Source organism: Rhinolophus ferrumequinum, chromosome 7 (assembly GCF_004115265.2).
Source record: "Rhinolophus ferrumequinum isolate MPI-CBG mRhiFer1 chromosome 7, mRhiFer1_v1.p, whole genome shotgun sequence".
Classification (NCBI taxonomy): domain Eukaryota; kingdom Metazoa; phylum Chordata; class Mammalia; order Chiroptera; family Rhinolophidae; genus Rhinolophus; species Rhinolophus ferrumequinum.
Window position 1 is genome coordinate 72,374,976 of NC_046290.1, and position 21,003 is coordinate 72,395,978.

Sequence of the window (21,003 nt, forward strand, 5' to 3'; positions counted from 1 at the left end):
TGGCATGTGAATGGCCTAGCAGTCAGATTATCCTTCATACACACCACACACTGTATATACACATGACCTCACAATGAGCTAAAGAGAATGAGTCCACAAAACATTTAACCCCTGGTTGTATTAATCTGCTGTGGGTGCAACACTTGTATCTCACTGCCTCTTCAGATCATTAAATGCTCACCAAGAAGGAAGGTAAGTGTGCATTTTCAACCGTCCTTTCATATTAGCATACAGTCTCTATCATTCTCCTCCACTGCGCCTGCTTGGAAATTCTGCCCCAACGTCACCTTTCAACATTGCACTGAGTTCTATTAGACAAAGTGTGTCACTCCACACAGCCCAGCTAAGTGGTGGAAGGGCCACTTACCAGCCAAATTCAAAGTGTGTAAAACTCAGTGTTCTCATCTGTAAAACAAGGATCATGATAACATCCCCCTCATAAAAGCTGTTGTCAGCTTTTATATGATTGTGAAGTCTGTAAAGCACTGTGCGTGGTACACAGTAAGTGCTCAATAAACGGGAGCTATTCAGAAAAGCCTCCATTTCTAGAGAGGGACAGGAGCATTTCTGTGCCCCCTACAACAAAAGCGAATCACTCCCACTCATCTCTGAGTGAACGCAAGGGCTTTACTAGGGGGCTTTAAAAATATGATTCAGAAGGCCATATGGGGTCACTGGCAGCTCTCTCAGCTTGAGAAAAGGGGTGGGCAGAGCCCTTGACCTCAGTCTCTCCTAAAGATAGCCTGACGTTTGTCTGGTGGGCTTTGTTTTTCTTTTTCCATTTTACATAAGTCTCTGCTAATGATTTTTGTGAACCATGTTTTGGCTAAAAAACAAGTTTGAAAACACGTGTTCAATCCAAAAATCAGTGAAACAGTTCAGATATACTAGAGCACCCCCAGGTTCCATCTGGAAATATTAAAATTGCCCTGAGTTTTACCATCACCTAACCACTTACAAACCAAGCCTAATTTGAAGACCTTCAACATTTTCTAGTATTCAGTTCTCTTTACAAAGCAATTACGTAGTGGCTGAGAAACACAACAGTGCAGAACAATTATAATACATATGACGAGCCTGTTAATTCATCCATTACAAAGAATAATCCATTACAATGACCCTTCTCCCTGATATTAGAAACGAAGCCTCACAGTGACACCCTACAACACAGCTAACCCGCCCAGGCTTCACATACATTCACCAGCTCCCCTTCACTCTGAATTAACCACTTTCTGTATACCCCCCCCACCCCCCTGCAAGTCCGTATACAAGGTCACATCCCGCAGGTCTTTACTCCTGTTGCTATGGATCCCTGGAACACTCTTTTACTACTTCACTCCGTCTCTATTAAAATCACATCATTCAAGGCCTAGACTAAATTTCTCCTCTTCCCGGAAGTAGTTCCTGATACCCTTGAACAGATGTACTTTCTATCTCAGTCCATAGCATTCCATGCTTTATTGTGACATTATTTGTTGTTCATTTTTAGTGGCCTCAGCGAAGCAGAACATTTTGATCACTGCCTTGAGAATTAATGAGTTTCCTAATTGTCTTGGTATTTGCCTAAACGTGGTCTTTAGCACTGACACGCACACATCAAGTATCACACAAGACCAGGCATTAAGATGAAGGGGTACTTACAATATCAGTCAAAATGAATAACAATCCAAATGCGCTATTGGTTGTACTACGCATTTATTAAAAATCACTTTGCAGTCAGGACACATGAGAATTTCTTTTTAAGGATGTTTACTTTTGCAGTTCATAAATGTACTGGGGTGGTTTTCACTAAAACATAAGTCAGCCAGCTGTTTGTTTGGGTTCTTGAATTGAACAGTGAAAATACAGCCAGTTTTTACTCCAAGTACGGTACTTTAAACAAGGGAAGCTGTTCCATATTTAAATGATTTAATTTTCTTTAAAAAAAAAAAAAAAAGTTCAATTTTTTCATACGGTAAGAATGTGTCCTCTTCAGAACTTTAGAACTTTCATTTAGTTGGCATATGGTTCTCCCTCGCCCATCGGATACCCCCGGGGTGCCAAAGCACTTAGGAGACCCAAGAGAGTGTGTAATCCGACATGACAGCTGGAGGAGGAAAGGCTGACAGAAGCTTCAGAACAAACAGGTATTAGGGAGGGAGAAGGACTGTGCTGGAATCTAGGTTTACCCCTTCTCTCTCTCTCAAGTCCACCAAAATTCTGCGTGTCATTTGCCCTGGAGAAGACGGCATCGCTGGCCTGGAGGTTTCACTCAGATACAGGCTAGACTCACCAAGACAGTTTCATGTACCTTAAACGTCTCTGAAATAGGGTGGGCAGTGTTTCTGGACTTCGGTCTCCCAAATTTTCCGTAACCCACATAAGCGCCTGCTGGCTTTGTAGTCGGCTTCCCTTTCCTCTGTAGGGCGTCTTTCCGAGTTCAGCTGTGGGCCCTCCCTGTTCATTGCCCTCCGCAGCCTTTCTTTTCCCCCTAACACATGCATACTTCAGCCGGCTCTGGAGTGCTGACTAAGGAGGAACAATGGGAGGCTTTGAGCTGGGCTCAGCCCCAGACCCAGTCAATATTTACTTCAGTTTGGAGCCACTGTTTTAAAGATCCTTCCAAGCAGAACTCAACAGTTGGGAGTCCCCAGAGGTTCCTAGATTTTATTTTAACAAGGGGGAAGAAGGGTGGTAGAGATAGAGTAAATAGATTATTGTCCAAACCACTTTCTCAGAGAAAACAAGGGAGGCTCTTCAACAAAACAGGTTAGACTTTCAATACTCATTAGCAATTTATAAGACGGAGAACCAATCACTTTGCAACACCGATGACTAAAGTCTTAAAACTCCGTGTCAGGCTGCAAAGCAAATCCACTTCATGTGACCCCTGGATATCTTGTGAGCAGGTCGTGATCCTTTCAACCACCCAGAGCTTGCCAACGTTTGCCTATTCTTCCTGGGAAGGCAATGCTAGTGCCCTAGGTGAAGTTGAGTCCAAACCCGTGACTGAACTCCAACCTGGATCTGTGTACACTACCAGTTCAAATGTGTCCAAAAATGAAGTTGTGATTACCAAACACCCTGAATTATGAGTGTGCGCTGGTCAATACTAGCATGTGTGTCTGCTATCTTGGCAATATTGGAAAGGTTGATGTATGAAATTGAAGAGAATAGCTGAAAAAAAATCACAAACATTCTCTTCCTGCCAGTGGAAGTAGCTTACTGCGGGATGGCTGGTGGGAAATGGGATGGGTGGGACACATAGCTGGTTCTAACACCATACTGGAGTAAGTGGAGTTTTCCTGTGGCTTCACATTGCCTTTTGTTAAGATAAATACAGAGATACTCTCTATATTAAAAACAAAATTACTTAAATGTAAATATTTTTGTATTTTCCTAGTTGGTTTAATTTCTTAAAAAAAAGAAAAAAGAAAAAAAAAAAGTCAATTGTCATAAAACTAACCTAAAGTGACAGTTGGGAAATTTTACTAAAATGATTAAGACCATATGAAATTACTAGAGATTTCAGTTAGATACCCGAGGGAAGAAATTCGTAGTTGTCTGCTGTAACCAATTGCTCCTTATTCTATTCAAATCAATAAGTAGACTTTGTTCTTTTTGCTTAAAGACCTAACTGTACATTCCATTCACATTTTACAATATTTTCATAAAGACAGAGACAAATGATCTGAAAAGTTCAATACGAGAGAAACCGAACAGGATTTGCAACTACCCAAACTTAAAAATTCTAGCTTACGACAACTCTAGCATTAAAGGGCAGCTTACTATCATCTATATTCTAAACATATAAAATGCACTGACATAATTTGGCATTTCACAAAGAGAAATGAAGAAAATTCAAACCACCTCTTCTCCAAAAATTATGAGTAAAAGGGTAGGTATACTAGGTACAACCTGTTCTATCACGTTTGTCTCAATTCATCAAATGCACTGAAATATGTTCAGCTCTCATATTCGCTACATTATTTACGATATTAATAAAAGTTAAATACTTAACATGCAACTCAATCCAATCATTTCCACATCTTAAGGCCTTCCTGGATCGCTATACACTCAATTTGGTCAATCAACATGCTCTCCTTGAAAGAAAATACTGAGTCAGGTTAGCTGAGATGAGGTCTGTGGTTGGTATTTTTAAACTGATATATGAGAGTATAAGGAATTATTTTTTTTAATAATACAAAGTGTCAATAAGTAAGTCATCAAAATTTAAACTTCTTGACTACCCTTTTGCCAAGAAAGGAAGCCTGGAACACAGGAGGAATTGTAACCATTAATCATTCATCAGACACCGAATCCAAGAAACATAAAATTACAGTTTTAAACTTGAAATAAACTCATAGCAAGCTCATTCCCTTGACAAATCTTAACTTCCAATTTAGCAGGACAAAAGAAACACGCTTTTGTATGAAATAGAACAAGAGCAACAGAGGTCTAGCATTTCACGGAGCATAGGAATTCTAAATATTAAAACACTGTGTTTTTAAGGGAAATCAGTTACACAGAGTTATAGTGCTCTTTCAGATAATTTTGGTATTGCAAATACTACTATATTCAATATTTTTATTGCTACTGGCCAAGTGTTGCCCTCCATTGTCACTAAATTTCTGTGCATTGCACATAAGGATCATTGGTAATTTCCCTTATGAATTACTTTTTTTTTTTTTTTTTTTGCATAAGTGAGGTTTATAAAACATTATAAAATAATTATGTAAGTATATGATTGCAATTTTAAAACAAGTAACAGGCACATTTGCTATTCTCCTAAATAACTATAAACATATGAAGTAAAACCTGCTTTGAATAACCACCAGACGATTGTACAGGAAAGTGGCCCTTTGACAGTAATGTGTTACTCAGGTTTCAATGCATTAAAATATATGTTCCTTGACAAATTCTGTTTCCTTTCTCAGCTAGATGCTGTTATGATCTATTCAGGCTCCTAACATCAATGTGTGTATAATTAATATGTACTAAGTTTAAAAGCAGTTGATAAAGAGTTTTTTGTAAGCACAGTGGTGTCAGGAGGTTAAAACATGTTCTTTTGGCGGTAGGATTCAGAAGATTCCAAGGGTCCAAGGGACAGTCAGGCTGCCTACAAGGAACAGCTCCAGACAGAACTGATTTGCTTCAACAAGCTCCTCATTGGAAAAAATGAGCATTCTCCAAGAGGGTGTTGGTATTCATTAAGTTCTCCTTTGACATGAAGATATCTCATTATACCTGTGAAGTCCATAGCAGAATATTAGGGTTTTAAAAGTCTAAAGAGGAAAACATATAGAAGAGACAAACTGAGAGGGGACGAGAGGATTTTAAAAATAAACTTGACTAACTTTATAAAGGAGATCCAAAATTCCTTTCTGGGAAAAAGGTCCTAGATGGGAAAAAGGTCCTAGCCAACTTGCCTCTCAAGTGTTGTTCTACGCACGTTATTACTCTTGTAGAAATCACAAGATAAAGCCTAAAATGTTTATTCCTTTCAAAGAAAACCCATTGTAAATGCATAAATCATATCTATCAGGGACAACATATATTATAAAATAATACAACTCAGTCTATCTTTTAAAATGTCAACTCTTCCATAATGCTTTGAAAATGTTTTCATTTGTAAGAATATATTTTCTATGCAACTTACAAGAATATATAAAATTATAAAGTGAGATACAGTACATAGTAAGGTGACCCTCTTAATCTCTATTCTTCCCATAATGTTTTTTTAACAGCTTGTAAAGTCCTGTCACAGACATACTTTCCGTTAAATTTTCACAAATCTGAAGGATGCATTATGCTTATTGTGCCCATTTATTTACGAGGATAAAGAAACTCAGGCTCACATTCATCACTACGAATGGCATACTTATGACTCAACGAGAACTAAAATTTAACTAGATCTAAAATATAAAAAAAATGTTAACAAAGACAAGCGAAAAATCCCATCTGATGTAAGTTTTATAATATCTCACTCTCTGAGCTCTTGTCTATACAACAGCCAAGTGCTTTGGAAGTTCTATCCCAAAAATCTGCTATTACAAAAACTCAAAACAAAACAAAAAAAAGTACATGAATGCTTCTACTTTATGCAGTTAAAACAACCTGTAAATCACACATATCAGTGTACCTAAGAACTTGGTTACAACCTGTTAATCTGATAACAAATTACTCTTAATAACAACCTTGAGTTAAATAAAAACCATTTTATGTATTCATTCTCTTTTTAAAACAAAAAAAATGGAGCGGAAAAACAATAATTAGAATTATTGAGCATCTTCTACTTTAACCAAACACGGCAATGACCAAAAATCTTATGTATATCAACTCCATTTTGAACAAAGCCATTGCTTAGAGATATGCAAATGACTTAGTTGAATTGATGAAGATTACCTATTTCTAACTTTAATAATAATCTAAGCACATACCACATTTCTCTTTTAGGAACCACTTAAGTTCACACATTGTCACTGAAGAGTCTTGCATTTCTTTATCTACCATAATCATAAAACTAGAAAGTCTAAGTTATCATCACCTCAAAGTCATTGCTTCAGTACACTTCTTTACACCATGGCAAGCACAAACACAAGCCTAAAAAAAAAAAAGCACAGCAGTAATGTCTTGATTTACTATTCTTAATAATATTCATAGTTCTTACAAAATGCTGCCCAATGTTTTAATTAAATCCTTTTACCAAGGATTTAAAAATGAAAAGATTTGCTTCTATTTGAGAAGTAACTATAAAAAGAGTTGGTTAAAAATTATTATGAAAACAAAAGGATACTTGAATTAAGAGTGCTTACCATCCTGTCCCTCTTTCGGGTTGTTTTCATCAAAATAGAACTGATTTACAGTACAAACAGTTTCATCTTCCTTTTTATAATCATTTCATAGCGGGCTATTGGATAAGTAAGTCTACTTATAGACGATTTCACAGACTTTGAAGTTCAGTCAGGAGATACTGTATTTATACACAGTGAAGAAAACAACCAAAAGTAAGCAGGCAGAGTAATCTGAATTTAACTAACTCCGTCCTTTACTTGTTAATACAAGCATCACATAATATTTGTTTTGTAAAAGCAAATGATATACATGCTGTGAAAAAGCAGAAGCATATTTACAGACTTTCTACTATCAAGTGTAAAGGAACAAAGTTTTCTCATTATGGACACTAGACTCACAGAATGTTAGAGAAGGAAGATATTCTTCCCCCAAGTTTTTTATAACTCCACCAGAAGTGTAGGCTCCTGAAAGCCACCCACAAGAAACCGAGGCAGTGGGAACAGAGAAATTGTTAGTCATCGTCTATGCTGCATGTAAAATGAACATTCGGGGTCCATTTCAACATATGGATTTAAATTGGAAAGTGTTAAAAATCTGTCTTGGAGGTGTAATCCTGGCATTGCCATATAAAATACATCTGGGAAGGGTTTGCAAATAAATGGGTTGGGCATTTATGATAGGATCCTCCTTGACTTACAACAACATCCCTGGCCTATTACTGTTGTTGGTGGGTGTATTTTTTAATGATGCATAAACCTCCAACGTAAAAATCTATTTTATTTGTCTGAGATTTGGGAGAAAGTGGCTAGAAATGAAGATTGCCAGGCCTTCAGACCAATACCTTTCATTCATGCAAATACTGAGCCACTTTAGACATTGTAAAACTGTACAGAAAGTTCAGGGTAAATGCAACCGAGAGTCCTTGATGAGGAGCCAGCAGGAATCTCTCTCCCACTGATGTATCTAGAACCTTATTGCTCAAACTACGGTTCAGAGGTCAGCGGCATCAGTATCACCTGGGAGCTTGTGAGAAATACAGAACGTTGGGGCCCAGCCCCAGAGCTATGGAATTAAAATCTGTGTTTCAACAAGACCACCACCCCCCACCTACCCACCTACCCACACAGAGGATGTGTGTACACATTAGAGTGTGAGAAGTAATGATCTAGAAATCACTAACCACGTGCTCCCTGATGGCAGGGATGTTGTTTATACTGTTCACTGAGACGTCTCCAGCACCAAGAACAACACAGGGCTCATAGTGGACACTCGAGAAATATTTGCTGAATAAATCCACAGTGAAGATTTCTTACAGTATTTTCTAGTTTGCATTGTGATGATGAGTATAAAATTCTTCTATCTGCACAAAACTTCAAGTTCCTTAAGGGTGCAGATGCTCTCTTATTCATCTCTGAATCTGCTGTATCCTGCCCGTATTTGTACATATCTCTCAATAAATGTTTTATCAATCGTAACTTAGATATTCAGTATAGCAAGACACTATTACTGTTAGGTATTAGCTACAGTATTGCTTTAATCTGAAAACTTTGGAAAACTAAGTTGAACTCAACATATAATTTCTGAATTCAGCCGCTTGGCTTCAGTTTTAAATATAGTAAAGAGAACTGACCCGAGGAATCAAAACAGTAATGGAAAATATTATATAGGGCCAAGCCCTGATTCTACGTGGTACCAGAGAACAGGGAAGGCATGGATGATTGAAATCCAAAATTGATTCCAAAACCTCATGTTATTCAATAGCTTCAAAGTCTTTTCTTACCGAATCTCATACCAAAGCTGCTATAAGTTTAAGAAAAGTCATTTTTTTAGTTTTATTTTCTTTTTCAAACCCACCTACCAGTAAGGTACACAGACCCAAAGACCGTGAAGTGGACAAAGCCATCAAAAGAGAAAAATAGTGATAGAGAGATCTACATAACAAATAAACAAAGTGATTAGTCCTCAAATAACCAGAAATCAACACAAAAATCTAGAGCTAAGTGAAGACATAATTTGTAAGAGATGACTATAAGAAATAATCAGACACGTTAATAGCATAGACAAGACCATTCCAAACTAATACTTAAAATAATGAGATACTCAGAGTCATAAAAATTGCTTATTATCTCAGTCCATATTATACAGGAGTGATACTAAAGCAGGGACCCCCCCACACCCCGCAACACACACACCTTCCCCTTCACCAATAAAATAATTGCTTTGTTTCTTTTTAATTAACTGGATTAGATTATCCTTCATACCTCTTTTTTTTTTTTTTTTTTTTGCTTCAGGGAACTCAGAGTTTAAAGTTAAGCCATCAGATTTGTCTAACTGCATATGTACATATATACTATCTTGTATACATATATGCGCGCGCACACACACACACACACACACACACACACTGTCATGTTGTTGTTTTCCCAAAAGCATAGTTGACAATGGTGATAGCAGAGTGTGTAATTAGTTTTCATTGTTCCCCTGACAGCTATAGTTCCATACAAGACGTTTTTCTTTTCATGTTGTAAATGCTATGGGAAAAAAATACACTAATAACAGGCATTTAATTATGGGTCCAGCAACCATTGTGGGAACATAGCCAGAAGAGAATGGAACCTCGCTTGGCTTCAGCAAAAACACTGGGAGAGCAAAAACATATATTTGCAGTGGGGGGAAAAGTTTTGTTCTTCAGTTATAGTAATGCTCAAAATATTGACCGGCCTATGACAGAAAAACTCTTAAATTTTTCCTCGAGTCTCTATGGACAATAAAAGTATGTATATAAGGTTACATCAATACTGAAACCAAGAATACGATCATATCTGTATTATAATATAAATGAGCATAAATTCATTGCTTATTAATAAGGGAAACACTCCTTAAAATAGCTTTATGCTTTGATATTATCAATGAAGAGTACAAAGATTTCAGTTTTTTTCTTTATTACTTTGCTTTTCACCTACTTAAAAATATAGCACTTGTGATGTCAGATATCTGGGTGCTACATTCCTTGAGGCTTACTTTAATTTGTTTTCTACAGTATTTAAAATAAAGCATTCCCCAAGTTGCTGTCATGCGGACACCAGACCTGTCACTGAGGTCCTTTCTCGCCTGATTAATTAGTAATTGGGAGACACATTTGGGCAGCTTCCATTTCCCTATTATTTTCTCTAGTTTGACACAAAACCCTGTCAGAAGCACGACTATTTGAACTGTACCCCTCTTAGTGCTGGGTCACTAAATATTAATAAATGGAGCCCCTGCTAAAAAACTACTGAAATAGGCATAAAAGTTTACTGAAGCAGTAACAGTAAACAAATATATGAAGAAAACATTGAATGTCACAGTATCTAAAACATTAATGGTCTGTCTGAACCCAGGGATTACTGGTGAGATTGCAGAGACTAAAAGAAAAGGCCTTTCAGCTGTCTTTAAAAATAATAATAACTATACATATATATATGGAGCTTAATAAAACAAACACTTTGATGAAGCAGAACCATACATCTAAGCCTCCTCCATTATCCCAACCTGATTAATAAATTTATTGGGAGGCAAAGATTGACAGTGACTACAGAGATCCAGAAGTCACAAAAACTCTCTGAGACAAACAAGGAAACATTTTTCATGGAAGGTAAGGTGAGGAACCTAAAATTGAAGCTAAAAAAACTGATACTGTGGAGAACTGCAAATAGTTACAGAATCAGTTTCAAGGTTCTTCATCTCAACATGTCAGTCACTTCAAAAAAGCATCCTGCTAGGATGGTGGTTCAGGACCACCATCTATGGCACTAGACATGCTGTGTGGGTCAGAGGTCACAGCTTCCACATTGCAACATCTGCCTGTATTTTCTTGCCCTGAAACAATAGAAGGGAAACTAGGCTCATTTGCTCCCACTTTGTTTAACCTAATTGTTAAACACGAAGGATAATTTCTCCATATTTAGAATTATTTTTCCTTTTTTTCCCATTCCCATTTGTCTCCATAAAATTAAATACTATAAAATCTTAACCAAAAGGTTAAGTACCCTATACATTATTAAAGTTCAGTAAATGTGACAGTCATACATCCCAGTTGGGTCTATGCAACATCAAGTAGCATGTCCACTACCATCAAAATATAGATAAAAATTTGCACTGTAATTATCCAACCCAAGTAAGCCATGACTTTATTTTATTCCAACTACAAAACTGCATTTTTCCTATGAGAAAATATTATTTACCTCATAATCTGTATTTTCATGGTACGTGGCAAGAGCTAATTATTAACTATAATTTCGACACATATAAAAAAGTCACTAATAGAACATCAAATGGACACTGACAACTTAGAAGCAACAAGAAAACAACTAAAGTATTTGTCCATTTAAAACAAAAGGGCCACTTTGAACACTGTTATTTTAGTCTTCTTCAAACAGTCCAAGAAAAATGGATTATAGATATCAGAGGAAGAAAGCATTTCAGTACAAAAACTGTCAACTCACACCTGGACTATTTAATAAGAAGTCCATGAGATGTATATCCATTCTTAAAACATGTATTTTATTTATCACCTTTTATACTGCATCTGCAACCACCAAAAATCCTACTTCTAATGAACTGAAGCAATCTGCGACATAAGTAATATTCAATCTGTGCCCAATTTAATCAGACTGACTGAGTCAGGTTACTTTGAAATTAATCTTAAAGAAGTTCTGTTCTTACTGTACTACATGGGAATAATGTCACCAGAAATCATCAAACAGAGTAGTAAGAAGTGTAGTATATATTTTTGGTAAAGTTTATTAGGCAACATGTTCTACCAAATGTATTCAAAAATACAAAATATGGCGGAAAATATAGCAGACTCAGTTGATATACACTTAGTTGATATATGCTCATAATTTTTAATAACAAATAGAAGTTACTTCTAAAATAATTTTTTATAAGAACTCACAAGAGCGGTTTAGTAATAAGAGAGTGAAAGCCTATAATTCAAGGACAAAAAGGCTCTGACTTCATATACTGCTTCTTAAAGCACCCTAAATGCTGTTTATTTGGGTTTTCTTTCTTTTTTTTTTTTTTTTTTTTTTTTTTTGGTGCCTACGGTTTTTCAATACTTCTTACTGAAGCAAGATTTCTGGTACCACTGAGCAATTTGGAAAAAAAAAATTAACCAACAAAGAAAAGGGAGTACTTCGTACAGTCAGAAAAAGGAAATCAGGATTTGGGTTAATAATAGAGTCTATTAATACGTTACTCTGGAATTAACAATCAGATATAAACTTCAAGAGGAAATTATATATGTAAACATGGTGCAGCCCAATATTTAACATTAAAATGTAATGTGCCTGGGTTTAAAATATATTATTACTAAGTTAAAACATCCTTTTTTGTCAACAAAACACAAGATAGCATTTTAATGAGCTCACAAATAACTCTTAAGTTAGAGCTTTAAATGTGGAGCCCTGACAAAACGATTATACAGTGGTTTAGTCCTTTTCTATCGTCCATATTCATTTCCGGACCATATTCATGAAAGAAATAAAATCGGTCTTAAAACAAGATGGCTGCTTCTAGAAAAAAAAAAAAAAAGAAAAACGCAGATTTAACTGAAAGAAGCCAAAAACCTAGCTTTTCTAAATCGGGAAACAAGAACTTAGTTATATTTTTTTTTCTAATCCCTAAATATGTATTCATGCACTTCAACAAAGAAATTTATGGGTTACACTGTTCAGTTATTTAAAATTATTAATAATGAAGCAATTTTTTAAAAAGGTCTAATCTTTGTGTGCCAATAACTTGATTGTCCAACACATATACACAAGAGATATCACATGACCAAAATTGCCATTTATACATCATACCAGGATCATGATCAGCCATGGAAATCAGATCTCTTAAAAAATAATAATAGGTATAATATCGATACCTTGTATTTCTTAAAGGATCTTATCTATAAAACGTCCAGTGATATCCTGTTACAAACACATCAAGTGTATTTGGCTTTTTAAATTAAATACTCTGTTAGACAATCTCTCCTTGAATTGTACTTTGTTGACCTTCCCTGAAGCAAATGGCACATTAATTCTATGACATACATACACAAATTAAAAACATTTCCTACGTTTTGAAATAATGTTTAAATAGATTGTCTTAAATCACTCAAAACTATTTTTATTTCTCCCTTGAGTAGAAAATAAGGCCTGACAGTAACATTTTCTTCAAGCTGTCAACTGTCAATTGTATGAAGGATGTTTCTAAAGATGACAAAGGTTTATTTTTCCTTATTGAAAATGATAGAATTCTACCGGAATGAAGGCTGGCTGAGCTAACCGTCGCTGTGGTACACACACGACTGTCTCTCAGCAACTCGCTAACTTGAACTAGAAATTTTCACTATTTTAAAATACTGTTTTTGTTGCAATCTATGGCTCACTGTTTGAAAACTACAGTCAAATGCCTCAAAATCAAGAGTTTACATCCACACACATTTCAGATTAGAAAATAGTGCAGAGATTATCAGTAATTTACAATAAATTCTTCAAAGTACAATAAGGAATATAGATTATCAATAACACTAAAATATAAGGAATTTTGTTTGTTTATGATGCAAACTATGCAGGATAGTTATGGTATAGAAAAACTTGCATTATTACTTTTTAACTTTAAACTAGGTGCTTCTGGGTCATTGTGCTGCCTTGGTTATGACTGACTTCATTTTGAAAACTTAAATACAGACAAATTTAAGAGGAAACAGATCTGGTAGTGAGTAATATCCCATTCAGAAACACTGGAAGTTCAAATTAATCACAAGAAACTTTTCTACAAAATAGCTCAGGATACAGGTTGAGGAGCAGACAAAAATATAAATCTAATAACATAAGTCAGGCCCTTAAAAGAGACAGTAATTTATTGATGTTTAGCTGTCTAAGACCACCATCATAAGACAAATTACTAAAAGTGAATATTAATACCTCACTCTTATACTCCTGTTTGAGGTTTTTATACCTGCATATGAAGGTGTTATCCGTCACAAATGATTAAAAGGCAATTTTTCTCAGTCCCAAATACTGATCCTGACTATGTTGGGTAAGTGACCAGAGCCTTCCTCACTGTACTTAGGGACACACACAAAAATGAAGAGGGTTGAGTGTCATCTTTTTAAAAAAACCTATTAAGTAAGCGATTTGTATGGGGGGGGGCAGGGGCGGGAATGAAGCAATAGACCAAGGCTACCAGATGTAAAATTGATTTCTTAACATTTTCTTATGTTTTGTTCATTTTATATTTCAATGTTTTCTTTCTCAAAGGTATTTTCTTTTGGTATATACTTCTCCCAAGCTGGCAAAGACCAGGACACCTGAAGGACTAATTGTATTCATTCATTTTCTTGGCCCAGCATGAGGCTGGTACATAGCAACAGGGGAGAAAAGGAGGTGTTCATCTTTATCTGTCCCTATCCAACAGGAAATCAGGCCAGTGGACAGAATGCAATGAAATCCCTGTTCAGAAGGCATCTTGCGAGATTAAATGGCAAGAAATTCACAAGGTTAATTTGCCCCCAAATACTAAGTGCTCCTCCCAAACCTGATTCTCGGCATTCAAAGGTGGAAGCCTCTAAAGCTATTGATTATCAGCCAGAACACACAGGGCAACTAGGTATTCGTTCAAGGAGTCAATGGTTTAGTTAATACCACAACTAACTAAAATCAACTAACAGGGAGTAATGGACTACTGAAGCCTCTCTCCGATGCTTTTCATCACAAGGAGTTTATTAACCTTCGTCTCACACTGGAAATGCCAAATTAGACTACACAGACAAGCGTACCTCAAAAAGCACCTAAAGACCTTTTCCTGATAGCTTATTATGAATATACAATATAATGAATAAAATGGATGGAACATAACATCTCGGTAGCTAACTTTGCTTTTCAAATTGCAATGGAAAACTGGCCAAAAACAAGAAGCCTACTTCACTTTACAAATTTCTAGATAAAAACAGGGGGAGAGGAGGATTCACTTCTAGGACTTTATAGGTCTCCTATAAATGGATAAGGGTGAAAACATGAGATATACATCTCCATCATACAACTTTATTTTAACTAGGTATTTACATAAATTCTGATATAACTATCAAAATAATAAAGTTACCCCATTATGTCTAATAAGCTGATATATTGAGGCTCAAAGTTAATAAAGTTAAAAGATCCTAAGTAATGCCTTTTGGTTGAAGAACTTTTGTTTCTAACATATAAAAATATTATTTAAAACATTGAAAATTTCAAAATTAAAGTTAATCCTTTATAAGTTTGGTGATAAAACTCATTTAAAACCAAGATCAACTTTACATCTTTCCACAAAACAAATTCTTAGATCGAAACCAAACTTATTTCATGTATTTGTCAGTGGAAAAATGCACAGTGTTGTATACTGGTATACATATATTAAAACACAGATGGGTCAAATGTTTTAAAATGAAAAAAGTGAATTTTGAAAGAGGAAAAATACCCAGGGAGAGACTGATGGGTTTGATTTTTATAACAAATCATCAGGCACGGAGAAGTATCTTTTAGAAGTATTAAAATAAATGTTCCTACTGGGTATTTAAAATTAAAAAAATATTACTTCTCTCGACTTAGCCACATACATATGACCTATACATATATATGACGTATACTACCAGGAGGATTTGGGAGTGTTGACCTAGAATTCACATTCACTTTCACAACTCCAAGATTACAGGTTAACAAAACTAAATGGTGTCAATTACCTGCTACTCTAACATGAAATATTTAGTTTACAAGTCCCTACAAGAATTGAAAAACCCAAAGAACATATGATTAGGTTAAAATTTAGTAAAACCCGGGTGAATTACAGAGGTAGGTTTTCCTGTAAGAGATTAACAGTTTGAATTGGTGAGAATGAAACCTTAACAGAAGCAAAGCACACTAAAGTAAGGAGAATCAGTATTCTTAAAGTGTGCTGGTTGTATTTGTCACTATTCCATCCACTAATGCCAACCAGTAGAAAACATCTTTAATTACCCTAGCATCATTTTGGCAGCTGATCAAAAGAATCCAAGAACTTTTCAATATACAGTGTAAAAAAGAATATTCTCATTGGAAGTACCCAACCATTTACAGCATGCTTCAGATTAAGTAGCATGTTTTTAATATTGATTCATCTCTATCTGTATAAGAGTAGCTACTAAGGGAAAATGTAAATAAAGTTTTATTACTGCAAGTCTTTTTTTAAAGTTATTTAAAAGCTTTTTACATTCTTAAAGAAATTAAGGACAAACAGTTATATTCTCCTTGATTTGGATTTTTCATTACTCAAAGTTACTTAGTAACATGCCGGTTCAGAATTCAGCATAACATTAAAAGGATCATTCTATTACTCTCACTACTTAGGTGAAACTCATATAGATTTTCAAATTTTTAAAACATGGAAGATACATTTAGGCAAATGTTATATATTTCCATTCCGACTGATAGTTCTCAGTTACTGTTTCAGAGATTTGTGCCAATTCAAAACATAAAATCAGTTTGGCCCATCGCCCAATAAATACTGCCGACTAAAAAGTTATCAGCATTTGAAAATTGAACATCCACTTCCCAGAAGTGAATACATGGGAAGATAGATTCTAACAGTAAAACAGTCTGACAGCAAATAAGTTTAATATTTTTTTCTTCCGTGGACCCAGATCAATGGATGCTTAAGGTATCAATGGAGTAACGAAACCTGAAGTAGCGGATAAACTTCTATGACTACATGTTACAATATAAGCTATTTAAACCCTGCGATCAAGACACAATATTTAATTCTAATTTTGCCTAAATATATTTTTAAGTTAAAGTCCATTAGTTTAAGCTAAAATATATTTTCTTCATCTTGCACAGTATCATTAGCAGTTAAATGTGTCCACTGACCTTTACTTCTAAGAGAAAGTTTTTTTAAATCTATTTAAGTTGCAATTAAAATTTTCCACTTTTTTTCCAAAAGTTGAAGTCTTCTGATTACATTATTAGTTTAGCAAATTTTTAAAAGATAGGATTTATGTAAAACCAAAAGTCATGGCTAGATTACCTTGTAAAAGGATAACATACATGAAAAGGAAATGTAAAACACTGAATTTATAAGATTTAGTAAACCTGTGCAAATTTTCTAAGATACTTCCTATCTTTTGTGATAAACTGTGTTTATTTCTAAACTACTTATTTTGTATTTGGCTTCTTTTAAACTACATCCAAGCTGACTTTTTTAATGCATAAAAAAAAGTACCATTTTATTCTACATTTCAGAGATAAATCTGCCTCCCAGTACTTACCTTTCAAATTATATTATTTTTTAAAGTGAGTTTTAGTGTAATAACCTACAAAGATAAATGAATCCATACACCCCTAAGAACACTAAAGTTAGGGCTAACTCTCTTAGGAGGCAGGGGTACCTCATTCTTTCTTTTGATCATTATCAAAATCATAATGATCAAACAGAAAGGTATTTTCACAAAACTCCAATCAGAATACTGACTTGAGAATACTCTTGGTATTTTAAAATTCTACAGATAAACTTTGTCTGGGCAGGTTCAAAGCTGTCGTGGCAGCATCCTGAGCAGAAGAGTTTTCTGCAGGCAAGGCATATCTATTAAAAACATGACCTGTGACAAAAATCAATGTGCTAATCTCAAAACAAATGACAGTATCAAACGTATAAAACAGAGATAACCTAAGATAAAATGTCCTCAAACTCAGACTAGCTTGACAGATTTAGAAGGAGGGGTAGAGTAGGGATGTTGCTGATTCTTACTGTTTTAACCCAGGAACTGGAACAGCCAAGTATCCAAATAAATTAATAGCATGAGAAAAAGATCACAGTGTGAAATTTGGAGTGGGAAAGAAAAGACAACCAAGAGCAAAATGTCCCAAACTCAACTAAGCCATTTCACCGTTGTTTTATTTAATAAGGCGCTCAAGTTTAGAAATAGAAATTCCTCTCTTCCGTATATGCTGTCTAATAAAGCCCAAAGGGGAATAAAACCAACCAATATAATGAGGCTTGCTTTTAACACCATCACAACTGCAAAGCTTGCTCTATTTGTCTTGTCAGCTTTAATAAAAGGCATTTCCTCTGGCAGGATGGCTTCTCTTTCTCTTTTTCTAATAGTGGTAAGTGGCATGTCAAAGAAGAAATAGCTTCCCATCCCACCACCCACCTCCATGAGACTTTTTTTCTTAACCAAACTTTCAGGAATGTCTCCACTTTTGCCAGGCGATGCAATTAGGACTTGGGCTATCTGGGTGTGACTATCTTTCCTGGGGAAGTAGGGCGAAGAGAACTCTTTCTTCTCTCGGCAACCAGTGGACCGCTTGTGGGGAAATCTGCCTGTCTTCCTCTGAGCTGACATTACTTCAAGTGGGGAATGTACACCCCCCCACCACTTACACCCCACCCAGCCAAAGCCTGCTTAACGTCTGAAGGCAAGAGGACCTCGGAGAGGGCCACCGGGAGGTAGAAAGCGTTAGAAGCGCCCTCCGGACCCCTCTCCCCAGGCGCGCTGGGCGCGAAGCAACCAAACTCTCCCCTCGGTCTCCTGTCTCTCTCCTCCCAACTTCCCCTCCTGCCCAGAGAAAAACCTGAGATTTTAGGCATAATCGATGCTATTTCCCTGATGGGCAGGCACCGAAACCAGCCCACAGCTGGAAGCTGGACTCGGTCCTAGAGAGGCTGAGCAATGTGGGACCGGCGGAGCCGAATGCTTGTCCACAGGCCCGGGAGAAAGCAGGGCTCCGAGCTGTTTTGGATCTGGAGCGGTCCTTCCGGCACTCTGGACAACCCCCACCCCAACCCCACTTGCAGGGTCGGTGAACAAGGGATGTCTGCGGGTGGCCGTGGTCCGGCAGGCGCGCTAGCCTTCCGCGTACACGGCGGGCTTCGGGCACCGCCGCAAAACGGTTCCAGGTAACCGCGCGTGTTCCTCTGTCTGCACACCGCCAGGCCACGGACGAAGAGCTCCCACCTCCAAGCTAGGCCAAATCCAGCAGCTTTCTCCGCACACATGACGTAACCCGACATTAGATCAAACTTTCTGGCACCTTGAGCCCACCCAGGGGTGGAGGAGGTGGGAGAATTTTCTCCACTGCCAAGAGCGTCGGGCCCAGACCGACCCACCCGCCGGATGATTTGCTCGCAGTCAAAGAGGAAAATAACCTAAAGCTTCCGACTCCCGGCCCCCTCACTTCCCCCAGCCCGTGCGCTCTCTGAGCGCACCGAGGAAAGAGAAGATTAAAATGAAAAAACAAAAAACCAAAAAAACAAAACTTCGGGGATGTTTGGCGGGCTCTCCCTGCAGTACCTGCGCGCCCACGCTGCAGGCGGGAGCTCCTGGCGGTGCGCATCCGGGGCTCCCGGTGCCCAAGCCCTGCGCTGGTATCGGGATGCTGGCCAGCCTGCCCGGGAGGGGAAGCGGGAAAGTCTCCACTACCCGGCTCCCGCCTTTTCCGAGTCTCCTCGCTCTCTGCAGAGGCAGCCGGTCTAGGCAGACCCAGGGGCGCCCGGCCGCTCCACGGTGGTTTAACAAAGAGGGGCGCGTCGGGAGCGCTTCCCGCGGGCGCCTCGAAAGCCATCAGCGCCCGGGCGACGCAGTCTCCGAGGGTGCGCGCTCCTTCGGCAGGGCCCCGAGGCCCGGGTAGCCCCGGCTCTTCGCCTTCTAGTATTGCCTTACCTGGGGTTGCTGCTGTTCCAGTAGACGGCGTAGCGGTCGGCGACGGCCTTGGAGCCCGGGTCCTGGCTGAACACACACATCCAGAGCACCAGAAACATCAGCGTCAACATCTCCACGTGCAACATCACGCCTGGCCAGCGGCGGAGCCCCGGACGCGCCACTCGGGGAAGAGAGCAGGGATCCGGAGGGTGGGAGGGGCAGAGCGAGAGCAAGAGAGCGGGAGCCAAATAAATATGAATAAATAACAATGAAGAGGGGCGATAAAAGAAAGAGGCACACACCAAGCTGGGGAGGGAGGGGAGAGAGAGAAGAATAGAAGACAGTGGAGTGGAGGGGCTAAAGACAAACTCGCACCCCCCTCTGGAGGGTTCAGAAAGAAAAAAGAAATCACAAGATGGAGAGAAGCGTGCGTGTGGTGGCGGCAACGAAGGCGGGGGAAGGGGTGCCAAGCTGTGTCTCGGGCGGCGGCGGCAGGCGGGTCACCCCGGGAGAAGGAGGTGTGCGCCCGGCCGGGCGGTGGTGGCAGCGCGAGTCAGGGCAGGCGGCGGCGCACGCTGCACAGTCACCGGGAGCTGCGCGCCGCGGCCGCGGGGAGACATACACTGGCCCGCCGGGCCCGGCTCAGCTTTGGCGCCGCGAGCTGAGGACGGCTCCGCCGCCGCCCAGGGCCCTCGCACTGCGCCCCGCTTCGCTCCAAGTTACTTTGGCGGCCGGTGGGAAACTGCAGGATGGCTCCTTGTGGATGGGGGGGTGGGGCTTTGCGCCTGTGGCCCCAGGAGTCTGAAAACCCTCTTCCACCGCCTCTTCTGTGCCTTAACTGGGCAACCCCTGGAAATCTCGGAGGAGTCGTAGGTGCTGCGAATTCGGGGCGATGAACCGAGAAGGGTGGGGATCCGGAGCCACAAACCCAGCCCCGCCGGCGTCCTGGAACTGGTTAAGCGGCAACTAAGCTGGTGAGGAACGGTCTTGCCTCACAAACCTCAAAGAAAAGTTTGGGTCTTCGCGTCTTCCCGCAGGTTCCCCGGCGTAGTCGGACTGCGGCGGCAGCAGCGGCGGGAGACAACACCGCAGGCGCTGGCGGAGCCTCGGGGATTTCTCGCTTTTCTACGCCGGGTGTGAGTGCACCAGAGTGAATGAAGAGCAGAGGTTACGAACCAGCCAGCCAGGTGGAGCTGGGATGCCCAAACCTGCAGGACGACGCCAACCCAACAGCTCCGCTGGAGAGCGGGAGAGGAAACAATCACTTTCAAATGAATCCGTCCAACTCCTGGATGGGCTGATGTCAGTCTCCGATCGCCTTCCAGGAGCAAGACTGCGCCCCCAGACGCGGTGCCAAGAGCCCCGAATGAGCTCTCAGAAGTGTCCCTGCGACTCCAACGGGTCCGGCCCCAAGCCCAGCAACTTGTAGAGACGCATCAATCAGTTATGGAGAGAGAGAGAGAAAAGAGAGAGAGAGAGAGAGAGCGCGCACGAGAGTGTGGCACCTCCCCGATGACTACATCAGAAAACCTTTCCGATCCTCC

At 39.0% G+C, this 21,003-nt stretch overlaps 1 protein-coding gene across 2 annotated transcripts in view; it reads right to left on the reverse strand.

The window, feature by feature from the left end:
• Window positions 1-20,265, reverse strand: part of EFNA5 (ephrin A5) — a 270,379-nt gene extending 250,114 nt beyond the window's left edge. For both annotated transcript variants that reach the window (XM_033110910.1, XM_033110909.1), the window contains exon 1: window positions 19,481-20,265. In XM_033110910.1, the coding sequence (XP_032966801.1) occupies window positions 19,481-19,605 (125 nt within the window). In that variant the 5' untranslated portion in view covers window positions 19,606-20,265. The remainder of the gene's footprint in view (window positions 1-19,480) is intronic.
• Window positions 20,266-21,003: the final 738 nt, after the last annotated feature.